This window comes from Protopterus annectens, chromosome 2.part1 (genome assembly GCF_019279795.1).
Source record: "Protopterus annectens isolate FY-2018-M chromosome 2.part1, PAN1.0, whole genome shotgun sequence".
Taxonomy (NCBI): Eukaryota; Metazoa; Chordata; order Ceratodontiformes; family Protopteridae; genus Protopterus; species Protopterus annectens.
Genome location: NC_056729.1, coordinates 1036660887 through 1036682496, shown reverse-complemented (window position 1 = coordinate 1036682496; position 21610 = coordinate 1036660887). Strand labels below are relative to the sequence as shown.

General features: G+C 39.2%; 1 protein-coding gene across 2 annotated transcripts in view; it reads left to right on the top strand.

The window, feature by feature from the left end:
* Window positions 1–21610, top strand: part of SORBS2 (sorbin and SH3 domain containing 2) — a 3647154-nt gene that overhangs the window by 3032432 nt on the left and 593112 nt on the right. For both annotated transcript variants that reach the window (XM_044062620.1, XM_044062621.1), the window contains one exon: window positions 7029–7226. In XM_044062620.1, coding sequence (XP_043918555.1) covers window positions 7029–7226 — 198 coding nt within the window. The remainder of the gene's footprint in view (window positions 1–7028; window positions 7227–21610) is intronic.

The following is a 21610-nucleotide window of genomic DNA, read 5'->3' as shown; positions in this document are numbered from 1 at the left end:
CAGAACAGGGCATCCTTTGGTTACATGATTCTGAAGAGTTTATTTCCTTGAGCCACCTGAGAAAGAAGGTGCTGGGGATGCTGTCCCACCAAGCAAAGATGAAGGCGAGATAAGGACAACATAACATAAAGAAGTTATGTAGTCACCATAACGTTCCATGTTTGTTGTCCATGATCTTGCCTTCTTTCTTGCATCACTCCCACCTTCCCACCTTCCCCCCTTCCTGGAAGATTGAGAGGAATTATTTGTTTTTTGGCTATATGTGCTATGATTCCCTTCCTGCCTGAGTGAATTATTTGGTTTTTGGCTATATGTGCTATGATTTCCTTCCTGCCTCATGAATTGGATAAGCTTAGGGTCTACCAACATTGTCTACTGGAATTGATTAGTATGATATATATATGCTATCCACGAAACACAAGAACAACAACAAAAAATACACCCGACAAAAAAACAATAAACCAAACGACCAACAACACAACACCAAACACACACCAACACTAACCACGTAAACAACACAGTACACTACCAAAACACACTACTAAACACCTAACACTACCCTATAACTAATCCTACCACTAACCCGCCCCCCCACTAACCTAACTCCACTACACACACAACCACACTACACCAACACCCCAACTCCTTACCCCTAACCCCCCTACTCCCCAAACCCACAACCCTTAACCACCCCCAACCTCCCTCCACCTCACCCACACCTCACCCTACCTGCACTTAACCCACCCCCCACTACTACACCAAACCACTCAACCCACCTTCCCCCTCACTCGCTCCACCTACCTCCTCCCTCATCTATACGCACCCTTACCGAGTCCGTCCGGTTGGTTCTTGTCCTCGTCGGTCATTGTCGGGTGTTGTTTTTCGACCACGGATTCGGTGTGAAAAACGCGATTGGGCATCTGAAGGTGATCCATATATATATATATTAAATAACTGACAACTTGCGAGACTAAGAATATAAGCTATAATAAAATAACTTAAAACACCCTGACCACGAGAAACGAACCTCGAACTATAAAACAAAAAAATAAAACACGGAGGATGAACTAGTGTGTTAGCGCTTTCATCTTTTATTGATGGATAAGACTTCTTCAGAAACAAATACAGTTACATTGGATATAGTAGCCCTGTACACAAACATCCCACACAAAGAAGGGTTGGAAGCTCCAAATATGCAGGGTTCTCCTCTAACAGAACTACTACTATTTGTGACCTAGCAGAGGTAGTCATCAACAACAACTTTTTTCATTTCAATCAAAAACTATACCAACAAGTACGGGGAGTAGCTATGGGGACAAAAATGGCCCCAGTGCTAACCAACTTGGTCCTTAGTACCTGGAAGTTAGAAACGTTCATCCACCTACCTGGCTACCAGTCTGTATGGCTGTATAGACATTATATTGATGATATTTTTCATCTGGGAAGGCACAGACATGGAACTGACAGACTTCATCAAGGAGATAACTAATAGCATAGGATACTTGGATTTTACCACCTCTGGATGAGGTGCAACTATCCATTTCCTGGACACCTCCATAAAGATCAACAAGTCTAACAATAGTTTGGAATCCAACATCCACCATAAAAACACTTATCGCAACAATTTTCTGGACTACAATAGTCAGCACCCACATTTCTCCAAAAAAGAATGTAGTACGAGGACAGTTCATCCGCCTTTCCCGCATCATCAGTGTAGATGAGGATTTTGTTTCTGAAGCCAATTTCCTCAAAAGTATGTTCTTAGCAAGAAACTATCCTGACCACATTATAGAACAAGAGCTGGACAGGGGAATACAAGAGAGACGCATCAAGCACAAGTCTATACTGATATTTGGCTACAGCAGCTGCAGCAGAAGTACTAACCTGACTGATAAACTCTGCAGTTTTCCATTACCAATCAGTAGGGACATGCAGGCGATGCGGGAAATCATCATTAAGAATTGGAACATTTTTTCCAGCCAGGATGATCTAAAATCTATTTTAGGTGAACAACCTACCTTCTCCTACAAAAAATCCTCTCTGTTAAGAGCAAGTTTCGAAAACAGGGACTTGCCTTTTCTAATAGGAAACCAGGATCTAACACAAGGATCCCCAGGCATGTTTACTTGTGGCCACTGTGTAGTTTGCCAACACATTTCAAGCTGCAGCTCTTACACCTTCCCACATTGCAACTACAAAGTTATTTTTACACAGCATATGTACTGCCACACAGAGTGGGTGGTATATGCAGCTATATGCAAAAGATGTAACCGGTTCTACATTGATAAAACTAGCAGAAAACTTTCTGACAGATCTAAAAAACACCTGGCAGCTATCCGCAAAAAGGACAGCACTAATGCACTAGAAAACCACAGCAGCAAATGCATGAATTTCTCTGGGTTTCAGTTCTCGGTATTGGAAAAGCTAGATTTATTTTTTGGTGACTGCAACGTGCTGCTGGAAATGAAGGAACTTAAATGGCAGCTCCTTCTGGGAGCTGACTCAGCCCCTGGTCTCAATGAACACATTAATATTAAATGTGTGCTGCATTGGCTACATTAAAAACAGAGTGGTTTTGTTTTGTTTGGTTGCAAGACTACTCTAGGGGAACAGGGGTTTTGCTAGATGAATGACACACTGAGTTGTGGACTTCTAGAGATTTCCTGGGTTGCTTTGGCAGTTTAAATATTGGATTTCAGCCCTAGTGCTTACTTTGGTTTCAGTGATTCCCCTATACTGTTATTTCTGAATATCTTAAATTATTATTGTCCTTTATTTATTTATTTAATTTAATTTAATTTGATTAGTTAATCAAGTCACGTGATAATGTGCCTTTTAATGCTGACATCTCTTGGTAATCACAGCACTTGTTTTGGGTTGGGTTATTTTATTGTTGAGTCTTATGATTGGCCCTTTGACATTCTATCTCTTTATGACAGGTTAGTATTTTTTTGAATTACAGAATATCAAGTGTGTACAACTGATTACACTGCATTTATGTATTTGTTTCTGAAGAAGTCTTATCCATCAATAAAAGATGAAAGCACTAAAACACTAGTTCATCCTACGCGTTTTATTTTTTTGTTTTCTAGTTTGAGGTTCGTTTCTCGTGGTCAGAGTGTTATAAGTTATTTTATTTTATGTATATATATATATATATATATATATATATATATATATATATATATATATACGTCCACTTTGTACACAAAACTCCCCCCCACAATCAAGACCCCCTGCGCTCCACCCCCCTACTTATATATTCTAACTCCGAGATTCCACAAACAGTAACACAAGCGAAACACACACACACACACACACACACACACACACACACACACACACACACACACACACACATATCTTACAGTCCCTCAAACATCACACTTACACACACTACATCCCTAGCCATCATACTTACACACAAACTTACCAAAATTAAACCCAAACATCCACATTCTGTACCACTAGAAGGAGAAATTCAAAATATCCATACTTCGGTATTTTGAATTTCACGCTTCTGCCGGTTTTGGAAATGTGAGTATTCAGCTTTGTAAGTTCAAAATACTGAAATTCGAGATATCAGTATTTCGAAATTACAAAGTGGACCCATATATATATATATATATATATATATATATATATATATATATGTTTATTCTAGTGTTATGGGTTATCACAAATGAGATCTGGGTAACTCTCGCTAGGCATGTTGGGATGGGGTGTAGCCTCGAGTATCGGCTCCAAACCCACCAAGCAAGAAAGAAGGCAAGATCAGGGACAACAAACATGGAACGTTATGGTGAGTACATAACTTCTTTTTTGTTAAGTTTTTAAGTGAACTGGAGTTGTCTGGGACTTAGGGCTCTGAGCAGTTAATGAAGTGTGATCAGTGTTACAGAATATGAACCTTTCCATTTCCATTTGCTTACTGGGGGATTTTGAGCAAGTCATTTAACCATACAGTGCTCCTGGGTCGCTCCTAGAAAGGAACTCTTTGCACAATGCTTTTACTCGATTAACAAATAGATAAAATAAAATCATCTTTAAAATTTGTCTTCAATTATTTTTGACTTTGTCCAGAATTAATAAGCAAAAAAGTTGAGAGGTACTTTAATCTGTTCTTTGTATTTCTGTCAAGTTAATGTGGATTGCAGTCACTACATAATGGCAGGCATGTGAGTTTGAGACATTATGTCCTTCAGGAAAAGCAATTCTTTATAAGCAAATAAGAGAAATATTTAAAATCTCTTCATGATTTTGCTTTTTTCTTTGATTCTGATTCTTGAGATAAGAAGTTGAGAGGACAGAGGGGAGTTGCAATGGGTCACACTAAATGCATCTGAAAGCAACAAGATAAGATATATTTCAAGCTATCATTTATGAATTTAGTCTTTTACTTGATATGAAGCTGATATCTGAGGTGCACTTTCGTGTAAGTGGCTGTAATTGTTGGTTTTGTGGATGTGAGCATGAGTGTGTGTGTGTGTGTGTGTGTGTGTGTGTGTGTGTGTGTGTGTGTGTGTGTGTGTGTTTGTGTGTGCATGCAGATGGTGTTTGGCAGGGAAGCCTATTTGAATCTAACAATTTTCTGAATGAATAAGAACAGAAACGTGTTAATTGCTATGTTTGAAATGTGTATGATAGTGGAATGCCTTGCAGTATTCACAGCCTGTGACCTTTCCAGATAGTCTCTTTGATTTGTCACCTTTCATTATAGTTGAAACATTGTGGTAATTTAACATTTTAGCATAGATCTGTCAGAGTAAGTCTGCCTTTTGTGGTCTTAATGCTGTATATGCACAGTCTCTAATCATACCTATTAGTCATTTTTGTTACTCCAGTAAGATTGCTAAAATTTCTTAAATGGTGTTTAGATCATGCCATTCATATTTTTCAGGTACTATTTTGATCAGAATGTTATCTCTTCTCCTACATACTACTGGGTCTAGTATTTTTTATTATTATATCTGTTATCTTTTTGTACAGTCTTGCATATTTTCCCAGTTATTTTATTATATCTTCATTTTCAAGTATTTTGTTTTCTGAATAGACTACAGTTTTTTTGAAAATTTTAGACAAAGTTATAATCATAGTTAACATTTGATAAGTTTTCACTTGCCTGGTGTAAAGGTTGTAGTGTAGATTTTAGTTCCTTGAGAACAAATTTTATTCAATTTTTGGCATGTAGGTTAGATGCTAGATATACTGCGGTGGTGGTGCTGCGGTAGTGTTGTCACCTCACAGTAAGACGTTGTCCCGTTCGATTCTCAGCTAGAGCGTCTTCTGTGTGGAGACATGCGTGAATGGGCGTACCTTCGTTGAAGGTTGTGCATCAGAGCTGGCAACTCGGCATGTAAAAATCTACTGCCAATCATTAGTGGACCAGAGTTCCGCTGTGGCGACCCCTAACCGGGAAAAGCCGAAAGACACAACAACAAAAAGGTTAGATGCCAGATATACTAACCTTTTCCCTGAAATGTGTTACTTTCATGAGTACTGAATGAATGAGTTACTTTCGTCAGCACTGAATGTTTCTGCAGTAGTAACTCACTTTAAAAACAGAGTTTTCCAAAACTGTATTATTTCTAATATTAATTTTATTTTAGATTGTTTTTGAATCTTCTAATTTTCTAAAATTGTATTATTTCTAATATTAATTTTATTTTAAATTGTTTTTGATTCTTGCTAATTTTTTCCAGTCTGTGGTATTACAAACTAGTATATATCAGTAGCATGAAGTTTAGATTTGAATTAAATTAAATTGCATGAAAAACAGACTCATGTAGTATATCAGACTCACCCAACCAATCAAACATCCTAACAGTTTTCATTACATACTTTTTAACCAGTATGTAACCCAACCAAGCAGTTAAACTGGAGCTGAATTTATGGTTCTGTGCTGAGTATCTTATAGAAAATGCAAAAAGAGTACACTAGAGTGTATGGATGTATTTTCAGCCCCATTGATGGTCTTAATGCAGAACTATGTCAAATGTTTCCATTATTTGTATTTGATGATGAAACGTTTTGATGGTATTATATAGAACAGCTCACTGTATAGTCACGGTGGTACAGCGGTATCATTGTTGCCTCACAGCAAGAGGTTCTCCTGTTCGATTCTCAACTGGAGTGCCTACTGTGTGGAGTCTGCATGTCCTCCCCGTGGTCGTGTGGCCTCCGAAAGACATGCGTGAATGGATGTGCCTTCACTGAAGGCTGGGCATCGAGCTGGCAACTCAGCACCATTAAAAAGAAAATCTACTGCCAATCATTAGCGGACCGGAGTTCTGCTGTGGCGACCCCTAACCAGGAAAAAGTCAAAAAGACAAACATATAGAACATGCTCACTTGCTTGGCATCACTGCTGCTAAGATTTCTGTTGTCAGATCAATGGCACCTTTCTGAGTGGTCATTTCACAAAAACTTCTACTCTTTTTGTTTAAAAAACATTCCAGATAAACCTTCTTGCAAATGGCAGCTCAGTAAAACAATTGTATTGCTTTGCTGATTTAGTGTTACTACAAATTAGGTGTTATTATTGAGTTATACAGTGACCCTTGGAATAATTACAACCATTACTGCACATTTGTGTAAAACCAAATAATAATGCCATTACTTGTTTTGTCTCTTCAGGTAACTTTCCTACTCTTCTGTTCATATTTTTTAAAATGTTTTTTTATTTGAGGTTTTACTGCAAATCTACTTCTCCCAAAAGTTATGCTAAGTGAAATATTACTGGCATCTCCCAGCTCTTCATTTTTACAAAACAGTGATGAGAGAGCTGTGGAATGAAATAGGTCTGCATCTTCTAGAAGTAGCTTATACTCATTTGTAGTGCTAGGTATAGACTTCTCTTAGTTTATCAGTTAACTCATTTGTTAGTTTGATAATCTGTGTGTTTTATGTGTATATTTGTACAAGTCAAACACTGTACAGCAATTTAAAAAGCTCATGAAGTTTATTATAATGTTTTGTTTTGCGCAGTATGATATTATTTGCAAATACTTGTGTAAACTGTCTTCCAGGGAGACCGAATTATCCTTTTGAGGCAAGTAGATCAGAACTGGTATGAAGGGAAGATACCAGGAACCAACAGACAAGGCATATTTCCTGTTTCCTATGTAGAAATCATTAAACAGGTTAAAGGTGTCGGTGACTATACTGATTCTCCAATACACCAGAGCTTTTCAAGTGATCGAATACACACTTTAGGCTCTGCAAAGGTAAAATTAGACTAATGATTTGTTATTATTATTATTATTATTATTATTCATATGTACAGCAACTAAAATTAATTTTGTTTTTCTTTGAAACATTCAACACAGTGTAAGCAGAGTAATGCATAAAGTATGTTTAACAGCTGCAGTAGTTTAGGTATAGAACTAAAGAAGTCAGTGCTCTAAAATACATTATCCACTATGTTAATGATGTACATTGAAATTAATATTGATTTCAGACATACACATTTAAAATAAAATACATTGTGCATGTTGTGCAACTACTTTTATACCATTAAGGTTCACTATTTCTGAGAAATAAGAACACATTGCTTTGCAAGTGCCATGAGGGTTGTAGCATTATAACATGATGCCGCGTCAGTGGCACAACAGGTAACACACTCCCTTTTGGTGCTTAAGGCTGTTGGTTCTATTCCCACCCCAGGTAGATCAATTGTTGATACTGTAGAGCAGCATAAGAGGAGTGCTGCATTCCTGAGTGCACCATGCTTCAGAGGAGACATTAAACTGAGGCCCCACAACACTTTATTGAAAAGAATAGGGGAAATTGCCTGATGCTATGGCCAGATATCCGCTAGTAATATAAAAACCATCCCAGGTCTCCCCTGAAAAGAGGCTACTAGCCTACTGAGACTAACATAAGGATAAATAAAATTGTGAATCTGTGTTATAACACCATGTAAACAAGATCCTGCCTTTATCACTGTGAACAGTGATAGAGAATGCAGTGATGAAGCATGAGGATAGAATATTGTAAAGAGAGTTGATAAATTTAAGGAAATCCAAATTTAAGGCAAAGGTAAAACAAGTTTAAACAGCTTCAATTCTTATATTAAGGGCATGGAGGGTGCAGAATGGGAACACTATTTGGAAAATATGAATATGAGAGCATGCAGAGTGCCAGACGTGGTTCCAGGGGGATGCCTCTCCCTACTGTTTTTTTTTACTGAAAGTGTGGAATGCATATAAAATGAATCAAGTAAAGAAGTGGTCATGGAGCTCTAGACACAGCAAGGCATGATGCCACAAATGCTACGAAATTAAACAGAAACTGATTTCCACCTCATCAAAAAGTTGCGATACTTCTGGTATAGCTCTGTTCATCTGTTACAAACACAAAATATAATCAACATGATTCACTAGTCAGGCTTATAGTAACATGTAAGAAAATGCCAAATATATTGCATCAGTCCAGAAATAAGGAAGTCTGACAGCTTTCCCCAAGGTTAGTGGTTAAAATGTGTAGATATATTGTGCAGTTTACAGGGTTCATACACAGTAAAGTTTTCAAGTGCATATTTCAAGGTACAAGTTTTAGAGGAACTGTGTATTATCAGAATGGAAACTTACTCATCAGGGTATGTTTCGTTGGTTATATATTTGTTTTGGTAGTCTCAGTGGCACAACAAGTAGCACAACCACCTTGGTACAGAAGGCTGTGTGAAGATCTTTTGCTAACACTGGCAGCATAAGGGATTGCTGCATTCTTGAGTGTACTGCCTTTCAAGTGAGATGTTAAACCAAGGCCCCAGCTGCTTAAGTTGGTGAGGACCACAGTACATATAAAAAAAGCAGGGGAAGTTCCCTGAGACCCTGACCAATTTTCCCCTAGTAGTAAAAACACCACCTTGGGTCTCCCCTGAAAAGAGGCTACTAGCATAGAGGGACTAACCCAGTCAACAAAGGAAACATAAATAAATACATTTTGCACATATAGTTTTCCTGAAGTAGTGTTGATGGTATTGACAGACTTTCTATTCTTCATTTTTCCACCCCACTCATGTTGTATAAGCTTTCTAACTGCTGAGTATGAGAAGATACTGTCCCAAGGGCTGGTGTTATGGAACTGTATACAGAAAACTTAGAGGGACTACAAAATATGTTGCTGGTGGCCTTATCCTAGCTTCACCTTGTTTCATAATGGCCAAGAGATATGACAAGTAAACTTGTGAACTGATACCTCTTAAACAGTTTCATTGCAGTCTGGCAAACAGAGTACTCTTAACTTCTCCTCCCAAAGCAAATCAAGCAATGTTTTGGACAGAATGATAAAAACTATTTATATGAAATGTGAAAAAAAAACAGCTTACGACTGGTTGTAGCATGTTTCCCAATAGGTTTTATCATACCATCCCTGCCTCTGCTAAATCATCAATAATGCTTCAGTGTAATAGACTGAGTATGCTACTAAGTCAGTGATATGGCAGACTGTTTAATTAAATGGCTTACAATAAAGCAGATATGTTGATTAATGGCATCAGTCTGAGGATGAAGTTCAAAGTCTCTTATCAAATGAAAAGTTTGCTTTGTTTTATCTAAAAGTGGTTTTAAAAGATGGCAATTATGACTAGTCACTTATCATGCTGTATATCAATCAGCACTACTAGCAGCAAAATACAACTGCAAGGTAAAATTGCAGGTATAGCTTTGTGCTTAGAAAACTGTTACTCAATGCAGTTTTACGAGAAAATCACATCTGCTTATAAAATAGTGCTTTGTTTCTGCAGGGATCGGGCAGCACAAGTCAGTTACTTATTCATTTTCATTCTGCAAATACTAATTGGCAGGCTGCAATCTTGGAAGATATCCTGGACTGTTGTCAAAGCAGGGATCTTATAGTAACTGTGCTGAGAATCAGGCTGGACTAGATGGGGTATCAGCCAACAAGCATGGTTATTTTATAAAACACTGAAACATACTGCATCTCATTACTTTCCTCCTCAGTTTTACCCCAAGTCTACCAGACCATAGTGCATTGAAATAAAAACAAATCAATCAAGTAAATTTATAGTTGTTGAGGTGCTACCAGACCTTATCAGTGACCACTCTGTATTGTATTGTTGCTTCATTAATTGAGCACTCCTATTTCCCCAGAAAATATAAGATCCGATGTTATCATTTCATTCTTCTTTGAACTGTGGGTTTCAGATCTGACCTTGAATCTTACTTGACCACTTTCAAAAAGCTTAGGCTCCGAAGCTCAAGCTCTACCCCTACCCATTATGCCTCGATCTCCCCAATTACCTCAGATTTCATTTGCCACTCTTAGGAGAAGCATTGTGGTCCACTGACACAAGTTCCTTTGGAGATTTTCAGCTAGACTTTTTTTCTACTGCTACCTTATCTCCTACCCTTTGTTTCTCATATATATATATATATATATATATATATATATATATATGGATCTACCTCAGAACAACGAAAGTTGAAAACGCCAACAACGGGAAGGCCGACACCGGAAGACCAACAACCGAAATAATCGACAGTTTGGAATCCCGATGCTGAAAACACCGACATGCGAAACAAGCACAATTGTGTAATTATGTGGTAGTGATGGACTTTGGGGTTAGGGTGCAGGTAAGGTAAGTGTGCGTTAGTGATGGACTGTAGGGTTAGGGTGCGGGTAAGGTAAGTATGTGATAGTGTCAGACTTCAGGGTTAGGGTGCGGGTAAGGTAAGTGTGCGATAGTGACGGACTTTAGGGTTAGGGTGTGGGTAAGGTAAGTGTGCGATAGTGACGGACTTTAGGGTTAGGGTGTGGGTAAGGTAAGTGTGTGATAGTGATGGACCTTAAGGTTAGGGTTTGGGTTAAGGATAGTGCATAGATAGTTGTGTATGTAAGGTTTAGTGTAGGTTTGTAAGGTTTTTGGTGTGCTTGTGTTGTGTGTGTATTTTTCGGAAATGGATTTGTTTAGTTTTGTTGACTGTCGGGATTGTGGTTTGTCGGGCATGTAAACTTTCGTGTTTTTCAACTGTCGGTGTTATGGCGTCGGTGATCTTGTTGTCAGTGTTTTCGCTTGGTGTTATGAGGTAGATCCATATATATATATATATATATATATATATATATATATATATATATATATACATATACATAAGTCTTATTTTGTTAGCTTAGTATCCACTGGAATTCTCTTTATCGGAAATTGTTTTTCCATTTTTCTTCTTTCTTCTCTACCTATTGTTGTTGAATGTTTGACAAGCCGTTAAGTTTTAAAAAGTGCACTTCCTGTGGGCACAAGATTCCCTTATCTGATGCCCATAGGGAATGCGTATATTGTCTCGGCCCTGCTCACTTCAGAGCCTCCTGCTCCTTTTGCGAGGGGTTTCACCAGAGAGAAATAGAGCTGCTTTTGGTTCTGCACTGCTCCAGAATATCCTTCCATGAAGGCCACCCTGGGTTATTGTAGATGGGGATGCTGTCCAACAGGTCACGGAAGAATGAAAGTGACAACATCAGATAAACAAGTTATGTACTTGCCACAATGTTCCATCTTTGTTGTCCTTTTTCATTCATCCTTGACCTTTCCTCCTGCCTTCCCCCTGTCCATCTAGTGAATGACCTGACAGATGTGCTTGTACGAACCTCTGTTCCTTGTTGAGCTCCTGTTCTTTCTCTACTTCTTTTAGTATTTTTCAGAATTTATTTACATTTTGGTATATAACAGTATACTTTGGAAATATAGTAGCAACAAACGTGATCTGAGGTAATCTGGAGAATGAGGCGTTATGGGTAGGAGAGGAGCTCGAGCTTCGAAGCCTAAGCTTTTTGAAACAGGCTGAGTCAGATCTGAGGTCGGACCCAAAACCCACAGGTTGAGAAAGAATGAAAAAGAGCAACACAGATGGAAAGTTATGCTAAGTACATAACTTCTTGTTTATTGATGATTTCCCAAAAGTAAATCAGAATGTCTGTTACACCTGCTTTCATCGTGTTATTATTCATTTCCCAGAAGTAAATCAGAATAGTTGGGATAGCTAATTGTATCTTATTGTTATGGATTTCCCAAAATTAGGTAAGAATGTCTATTGTAAATACATTTATTTTGAAGGACTATAACTCCTTTAAGGCAACTAATGAATGGATAGCACTAGATTTCTTTCAGTCCATCCTTCTCAAACACTGGGACAAATGCTTCTTTAGCATAAATATAAGGATATATAGGGTGTGTAGAAAGAGAAAAAATGAGTGACTAGAATATTGGGCAGCAGAGTGGTTAAGATTCCTGTCTCACAGCTGTAGAGACCAGGGTTTAATCCTGAGTTTAGGTCACTGTCTGTTTGGAGTTTGCATATTCCACCTATGTCTGCAAGGGTTTTCTTTAAATACTGTTGGTTCTTGTTTGACAAGTTGGATAGTATATTTGCCTTTGGATAAAAGGGCCTTGGGTTCATTTCTCAGTTGTGAAAAAATATCTGGCAGTTAGTGTAAAGTATAAAGGTCCGACTTATTAATGAGCTTCTTTATGTGCAAGGGGGAACAGAATTTTAATCTTTCTCCCTTGATTTACCTACTGTGTGACCTTGAGCAGGTCACTTAACTAGACAATGCTTTGGGACAATTGTGAATTTTGGCTAGGCTCCTTAATGGTCTCCTGGACTGCATGCCTCATGACTACCAATAAACCTGTACATCTCAAAGTATTTTTTTTGGGGAGGGGCTGTAAATTGAGAAATTTCACTGAAAATGTGAAACATGTGAAAGTCTCAGTGTTCTGGAATACATGCTGAAAGTAAACAGATAAGCATAAGCCCTGTTGTCTCCATCATGAAAGATCTTTGTGTTCTCCCAAACTACATTGGATCAGAATTAGCCAGATAGCATTTATGCAGATAAGCGTCAACCAGTGATATATCTGTAAAGATAACTAATGGAATTATGTCAGACTTCACCTTCATACACTTTCTGAAGTCTTGTGTGTGTGTGTGTGTATGTGTGTGTGTGTGTGTGTGTGTGTGTGTGTGTGTGTGTGTGTGTGTGTGTGTGTGTGTGTGTGTGTGTGTGTGTGTGTGTGTGTGTGTGTGTGTGTGTGTGTGTGTGTGTGTGTGTGTGTGTGTGTGTGTGTGTGTGCATGCACGTCTGTGTGTATGAGTGTGTATGTGTGTGTGCATGCATGTATGTATATGCATGTGTGTGTGTGTGTGTGTGTGTGTGTGTGTGTGTGTGTGTGTGTGTGTGTGTGTGTGTGTGCATGCATGTGTGTTTATGTGCATGTGTGTTCATGTATGTGTGTTTGTATGTATGTGTATATGTACATGTGTATGCATGTGTGTGAATTTGCATGCATGTATTTGTGTGTGTGTGCGCGCGCGCGTGTGTATGTGTGCGTGTCTGTGCATAAACATAAATTAAAGGTCATGCTGCTAAATGCTAGGAGTCTAAACATAAAACTGCACTCATTGCAAGCATTCCTAACCCTGGAAAATGCTGACATCTGTGCAGTCACAGAAACCTGGATCAAAGCTGTGGAGAGCACCCCAGCCTTACCTGGTTACTCATCCTATCATACTTGGAGATTCAATATACATTAAAGACATAAACACCTCCAGGCTGTTAAAACAGTGTGACGTACAGGAGACACTCCAGGTGCAGTTAACCATTGACAAGACCCCTTTTCAATCATAGCTAACTACCGGCCCTCAAATATGACTCAAGATGCCCAATCTGCCTATTTGGACCTGTTCGAATCTATCAAGATTCAGTTTCCCAAACATAGGAACTACTTATGTCTGAACAGAAATGCCCAGAGATTCCTTGATTTTGTCACTGCAAATGCCTTGGAACAGCTGTCGATACCCCTACAAGGGGTGATAATATCTTGGACTTGGTATTAACCAACATGAGTAACCACTGCAACATCCCTATAGTATCATCCTGCCTGTTAAGATCCGACCACAAAGCGGTCACTTTCGAAGTCGCCATCTCCCCTCTAGCTAGGATCAGACATAAAAACTTCACCAATGCTGATTACAGCCTCCTGAGGAATGGTATAAACAGAATCACAGCCCCCACCCCCACCCCTGTAGGAACTGGCAACAATATCCAAAACTACACCAAAGCACTATACAAGCATTTATGTCGATGCATGGAATCAGGAATACCCGACAGGATTAAGTCATCCTCTGCAAGGAAGAGTAAACCCGTCTGGTGGACATCTGCAATAAATAAACTTTATACAAAAGGAAAAAAATTGTTGTCCAAGACCAAGAAGGAGCAGATGCCCAATTGGAAGCAATGTTTCCTTAGCCTGAACATGCAAATAAGAGCACTAGTGAAATCCTCCAAAGCAAACTTTGAGTCCAAATTGGCCACATCTACTAGAGACAATCATAAGGCCTTCTTCACATATGTCCGCAACCTCAAAGGAAGCACCCAGATCTGTTCAGAACTGGTGGTCAAGGGCACCACATATACAAATGCTGTAGATATAGCAAAATTGCTGGCTGACAGATTCAGTGAAAACTTTACCCCTGTGTCCCCCCATCAGTAAATCAGGACATCCCCAGTACCTGCCCCCTTCCCCTTGTATCTAGGGAACAGGTCATCACTGCTGTCTCAAAGGCAAAAAATACAGCCTCCATGGGACCTTATAACATCCCAAGTTGCATCTTATGTGAACTCAGGCAGGAACTTGCAGCACCATTATTCACCTTATTCAACCAAGGCCTGAGTACTGGCTTCATCCCAGCTGACTGGAGGACAGCCACTGTCATCCCTTTACACAAAGGTGGAGTGTCCACTGATCTGGGAAATTATAGACCCATCAGCCTAACTAGCCTGATCTGCAAGGCCATGGAATGGATTATCATGGACCTCATTAACAAGGACATTGGCAACCTCCAAACACTTGATCCCACACAGTTTGGCTTCATCAAGGGGAGATCATGTCTGCTAAATTTGGTCGACTTCTTTGAGACAGTCACCAAAGCCATGGACGAGGGGAAGACGGTGCACACCGCCTACCTTGACCTGACCAAAGCCTTTAACACTATTCTCCACTAGGGCATAATAGATAAACTCTCTCAACTAGGCATCAATCCATATGCTAACAGATGGGTAGCAAACTGGCTCACTGATAGAACCCATGTATTCAAAATATGGGAAGTCACCTCAACCAGTAGACTCATAACAAGCGGAGTACCCCAGTGTTCTGTCTTGAGGGCCTCTGTTATTTGGGATATACTTTTCTGAGGTGCAGGCCAAAACCAGTGGGCTGTGGCTGACCAAGTTTGCAGATGACTGCAAGCTGGGTGCTGTCATCAATTTCCCTAGTGATGTGGACATCCTCCAAGAGGGTCTCAATCAGACAAATGACTGGTGCCAGAAACATGGCCTCAAGCTGAATACCAAAAAATGCATCATCATCCCCTTTGGAGAGAGTGACATCCCCACAAATTATCACATTAATAACATCCTAAACACTCAATCAGTCATGAGGGATTTGGCCACCCAGCTTGATAGCAACCTGACTTTTGACCACCATGTTGCTTCCGTGGTATGGAAAGCCTTCTACATGGCCCACCTCATAAGTAAGGGTATCTCATTCAGGGACAAGGAGGTCATAACATCGCTGTATTCTTCCCTTATAAGGCCCATTATTGAGTACAATGCACCTTTCGGAATGTACCTCGCAATGCACATGCAGCAGTTGGAGAGACCACAGAGGTTCCTCACCAGGAGAATCCAGGGCCTCAAACATCTACCATACACAGATATGCTAAAATCCCTATCCCTCTACTCAGTTTCATGCAGACTCCTCAGAGGGGACTCTGTCTGGCACACAAGGTGATCATGGACCTCACCTTGATGAGACTGCTGCATATCCGCATGTCAGGCTCCACTCGAGTAACCTGCACTCGCAGCCTCAACCTGATCTGTGACATCAACAAGACTTGTTGGCAGGACAGATTTGCATCCCAGAGACTCCCTCATCTATGGAATAGACTCCCTCTCCACATCAAGCAGATTACCTCTTTACCCGTTTTTAAACGCAACCTGGATAACTGGATGGGAAACAAAAATATACTCCTGGGATTCCACTCATGTCCCTACTGGACAGGGGCATTGGGTGCTGATTTGTCTAAACATAGGCTAAACTCTTGGCTAGGCTAATAAGGGCCTCAGGGCCAATAGTCTAGTAACCTCCTATGATCCTTTGTTTGTGAATGTGTGTTTGTGCATGTGTGCATGCATGCATGTGCGTGCATGCGCGTGTGTGTGTGTGTGTATCTGTCTTTATGCCCATGAGTACATGTGTGAGAGACCATGTATTTCCCTCCATGAGGTATACTGAATGTAATTATTTTTGGGAAGGCATATACGTAAATAATGCTTTACCAGGTTGTACTTTCTCCATGAGGTACTCTAAACCAGTATGCTAATTGATGCTAAGTATAAACAATACCATTACCTGTGGTGGGAAGAACTATTGCGCTATTCACATTGAAATGGTTGATGCAGCATTTGCCGTTAGAATAAAGTGATGTTTTGTTTTCATTGTGTGAGTTTTTAAAGCAATACTAAACAGAATGAGCTCCCTTCCTATGATTGATGCAGAAGTAAAAACACTCATCAGACATGTTTATTTCTTGCTCTTTCTTTGTGGTAGAACAGTACCTAACTCTTGAAAATGACTAGACACAGCATTAGACTTGATGCTGAGAAACATAACTAGTTCATTAGTTTATATCAGTCAGTCAATGCTTTGTTTTATAAACTTTCTTTTAGTAACTGATAATACCTGCTATTTTATTTGAAGTTATAGAGTTAGTAAAATCAGTATTAGCAAAATCATTGTTACAGTCAGACATAAATATGTACCTTGTACATCTCCATAGTATATTTATTTATTCATGCTCATAAGTACATGCCTTATCATGTGATAGTATTAATTTACTTTAAATGTTATATTAATCATATCTATATTTGCTTTATATTTTTAAGTAAAAGTCAGCATTTGCAATAATTGTAAAATATTTTCTTTAAATTAAGAAAACTTTTTTATTATTTATATATTTTGGAATGGTGACATTATTTTGTTGACACTGTATGGTAAAAGTGAGTAAGCATGTTACTGCCATTTTGTAACATAATCTGTTAACGACTTTGAAAATAGTCTTACACTTTGTTTTGATTGTGACCAGTTGTATTGATTTTGTTAGTACTGTTTTATACACAGAATAGAATACTATTTATATTAACCATAATATCTAATGTAGTAAGCTCTGCACTGAAATATTTAAATTGCCCACTAAATATTGTCAGCATAGAGAAGATTACACAGGCAAGTTACAGTGATATTGTCTTTGTGATGTCAGAGAGTTATTTGCATAAAATAAAATCAGCTCACTCAGGCATACGTACACCATTCTCTACACACACTGTGATTGCTCTTATTAGCTTAAATAGAAATGCATTACAATAATTCTGGCCTGCAGATTAAGTAAATTAATTCAGTTTTTTTTTGCTAACAGTTGCACATATCAATGTACTACATTAGTATAATTAGATGACTCTTTTGTTTGGTCACTTGGGCATTGCCCTAATCACACAACCATGCCAGCCTTATGTAAAACAAGTATTATCCACATCTGACCATGGATTATTGCTAAAACCTTTTCTTGCAAATAGCCTTGGGGGTGGGTAGAGGGCTAAAGCCCTTGCTATGACCCAGGCAACCCAAGTTTGATTAACAACTCAGATGCTTAATGGTACTGGCTGGGCAGATGAGTATGCCTATCTTGGTAGGGGAGGAGGGAGGGTCCTGGTCAGTTTTGCTACCACTCCGTAACAACATCTTTATTGGGGGGCATGGATGGAGCCTACTAGTGGGGGCCAGTGCAGGAGTGATGTGAGTGTGGCCACTAAGCTGATAATTGCAGGCCTTAATGAGCACCTGCAGGGAGCATGACATGACTATTAGAAGGACATAGACAGTCTCTGTGATGATCTAGGTGCCCAGGTTAGCATCCAAAGAGAAGGAGGTTAGGGCCATTCTTTCAAAAGATGCTCTTAATTTTTAGGATGCTGGTGACAGCATCAAACACTCAGATGTCTTCCTGAATGATGGTCCTTCTGGACAACTGGCATCCTAGGAGATCTTTGGAAAGTGGAGGCTTGATGGTCAGTAAGAGTGAGGGAGAACATGCATTTAGAAAAAGTGTTTTCTTGTAGCCACTTTCCCTTTGCTGAGCAAATGGTAGACATGTTGCAATGATCAGTGAATACAGAGAATTACCTTGGTAGAGACTGCATCTTTCTGGGGTGATAGTGCAGATACTGTTGAAAATAGAGTGTCTCCCAGTTTATAGGCTGTGTTTAATGGATTTATTGATAGCTGCAGGAAGGAACTGAGAGAGACAGATATCATGTGGAGTAGCCTTGGATCCAGTTTAAAAAATGTTCCCTATAAAAATGCATTCTGAGAGTCTAGACACAGCTTCATTGTTGAGATGACCATGTTTATTGAGCTGAATGAGGTTATTGGTAGTTTGCAAAAAATACTTCTGGTTTTGATTTTGTTGACTAAGCGACATTGTACACCAGTCAGTTTAGGACATGGTCATTTATATTAGGAGTGAACAGTAAGCATGTAAGGTATACTTTTTAACAAACACCAGAACACTGCTTCCTATTCTGGCTCTGTATTTTCACTTTATAAAACTTAGCATCTTTGTAGTAAAGGCTGAGGAAGTATATGCTACTCTTTTAGCCAGGATTCAGTAATGCCTAGTATGACAGATGAATTCTCCTTGTTCCAGGCTTTTAGAATATAGTCCTTGTTTCTGATACTGCTGACATTAATTGTTACTAGTGCAACCTGTCATTTTGTATTCATTATGTTAACAGTGGCAAGACTTTAGCAGGAAGCTGTCACCATATATAGTAGCCCAGTGGCAATGGCTGAGAGTGGTAGTGCAGCCATGAGGTAACCATTGAACTGATTAACTGCATGTAAGTATCATGGAAGAATAGCTGAGACCAAAAGGATTTAGCTTTAACAATAAAAGTTTGACCTAGAAGATTGTCTAAGCCACCAGGTATATCTTTACTGTAATTAATTAAGATAAAAGGATATGACATCCTCTAAATTCCTCTGTAAGAGTCTTTCAACCTCAGGGGTAGGTGAGTGAGAAAGAGAGAGCTAAGATGGGCCTCACACTCAACCCCCATTCACCAATGGCAGTCTGTCACCTGCCAGTAACAACTGGTGATCCACCAGCAATTTACCTTACAACTGAGAAGCAAGAGGGAGTGTTGAAGCACCTTTCAGAGCTTATAGCCACACCAAGGCAAAGGTGTGATAAAATGAGTGATCAGCAGCAATATCTATAGCTGATTATTCACACTCGGCTTTTATGGACTGCTAGTACATTTCTAGTCTGGTAGACTCCCAGGTAGCACTGCTATTTTTTTACAGTGGCAATTTACGACCAGGCATCAGCACACAGTGTATCTGCAATACAGTTTAGAAATATTACCAAAATTCATGGCTTTTCTTTATGTATAGTTAGTCAGTCTTAGAAATTACTAAACATAATTTTTTCAGTTCAGATGGATATCTACAGGAGTCTTTTTGAGTCAAGTCCAATTTGTAATAAAGTCATTTTGCAACACAAGCCTGTCCTGTGATTTTTGCATGGGTGAGAATAGGATCCATGGTGCACCAGCTGTGCTCTCTATACAAAGCTTTGTTTCTTCTCACTTGATTTTACAGTGCACTAATAAACCAGAACTCATTCAAAATGTAAGTGTAGTCATTCAATTAAGTTCTTTAACTTCGTATCAGCTGTAATGCTTAGATGTGTCATGTACCTAGTTTTGAAAATAATAAAGCTGTTGCTAGAGGTAGCAATTCTATTTAATTGTTGTACAAATTATGTACCCAGTACATTAGTTACTCCAGCAGAAACAGTAAGATTACCTTCCATTGTTCATTTTGCTCCAAACTGCTGTTAATACTTAAATGCTTAGATGCTTAGATTAACAATCATTAGTGTGTAATAAAACTTGACAGAGAATGGAATTGCTATTCAGCTGTTCTGACCATGAGATTATTAATTCAGTAGAGTAAATGTGTGAGGAGTAACAACAGTGAAACACTTTGTTAAAAGCTGTATTTCTCTGTTTCTGGAGTCTCGAACAATATATGTACAACTGAATACAATAATTTTGGTTAATTGATTATATACTTTCTTGCTGAGTGCCTTCAAAATAGATCCATGGCCTATGGATGCTAGATGGTATTGTCTTGGTTTTTTTTTTTTGTTATGTTTTGGATTTCTGTGCCTGCCAACCATCTGACAGATCCCTTTGACTCTGCCAGTTTGTTCTTTGCCTGGTAAGAGCCAGTAGCAGTGCAGCTGTCATCCAGTGTGCCATCAGGAGATTCACTCCCTTAGAGTGCTGTATAAGCGCTTGGGAGAGGGACATGCAGTGAATAAGGAGAGGGGCTGTCACTGCTTCTTCAAGTGATGTAGCCCACTTCAAGGCAACCCCACTGTTTATCTCAAGACAATGCTCCTTTTAGGTCGCAGGACTCCAGTGAAGATTCATTTAACAGAAGATGTACCCCACTGGCATACCCTTAACCCTGCCTCAGGAGAAGCAAGCAAACCATGCCTCTTCACTCATCTCCTTCCCTGGCTGGCTTCTCCAGCACTCAGGCTGCTACCCAAACCCAGATCAGCTGAGTCATATTCAGGGCTCCATTCTTTCATTTCATGGAGCCAACAAATGGTATTGCGTTGTTAGAGAGTATGACCTTGTTGCCTACTTGTACTTAGAAAGCTGTGGATATCTGCTATCTTTGCGGAAAAAAATCAGTGGGCAGGAATGCCATTGATTATTCATTGTGTGTAAAGAAGTACTGGGTCCCTGTTATTGTTGCCTGAGGTTGATCCAAGTCATTGTTCACCAGTGTTGTACTTGGTTACAAGTAATGAAATTTAACCTGTGTTTCTGTAGGCCATACATTTGCATACGTCTGGATATTTGAGCATTAGAAATCATAGCCCTGGCCTTTAAAATATCTGCATAGGGTCAGAAAGAGGAGCACTTTATTATTTTTCATAATAGAAAGTGTTCAAGTACTAGAGCTCATGTAATTAATGCTGTTGGATCTTTGTATAGGCTTAGTTCAGTTGTTTAATAATGTATGTTGCCTTAAAAAAAGTCTAACTTTATGAGGAGCATCACTAAGTCTTGGACAAGAAGCCTAAATCTGTAGGCAAAAATCATTGTGCTATGCATATATCATAGCAAATGAGAGGTATGTACATATGCTGTTGTATCATCAGTCTAGACCAGCTGTTTGCTACTGGTTTCTGAGAAATAGCTATTGGGCTGGAATCATAGAGGCAGCAAACGTACAATACCTTGATCAGCTGTCCATGGCTTACTTTTAATAACAGCTATTTTGTGAGTTGTCAAAAGACAGGATAGATAAAAGTGTCACTTGTATAGTACTATGCAGCCTTTCAGTTTAAAATCAAGTACGTTTAGAGACATTTGGGTGTGTGTGTGTGTGTGTGTGTGTGTGTGTGTGTGTGTGTGTGTGTGTGTGTGTGTGTGTGTGTGTGTGTGTGTG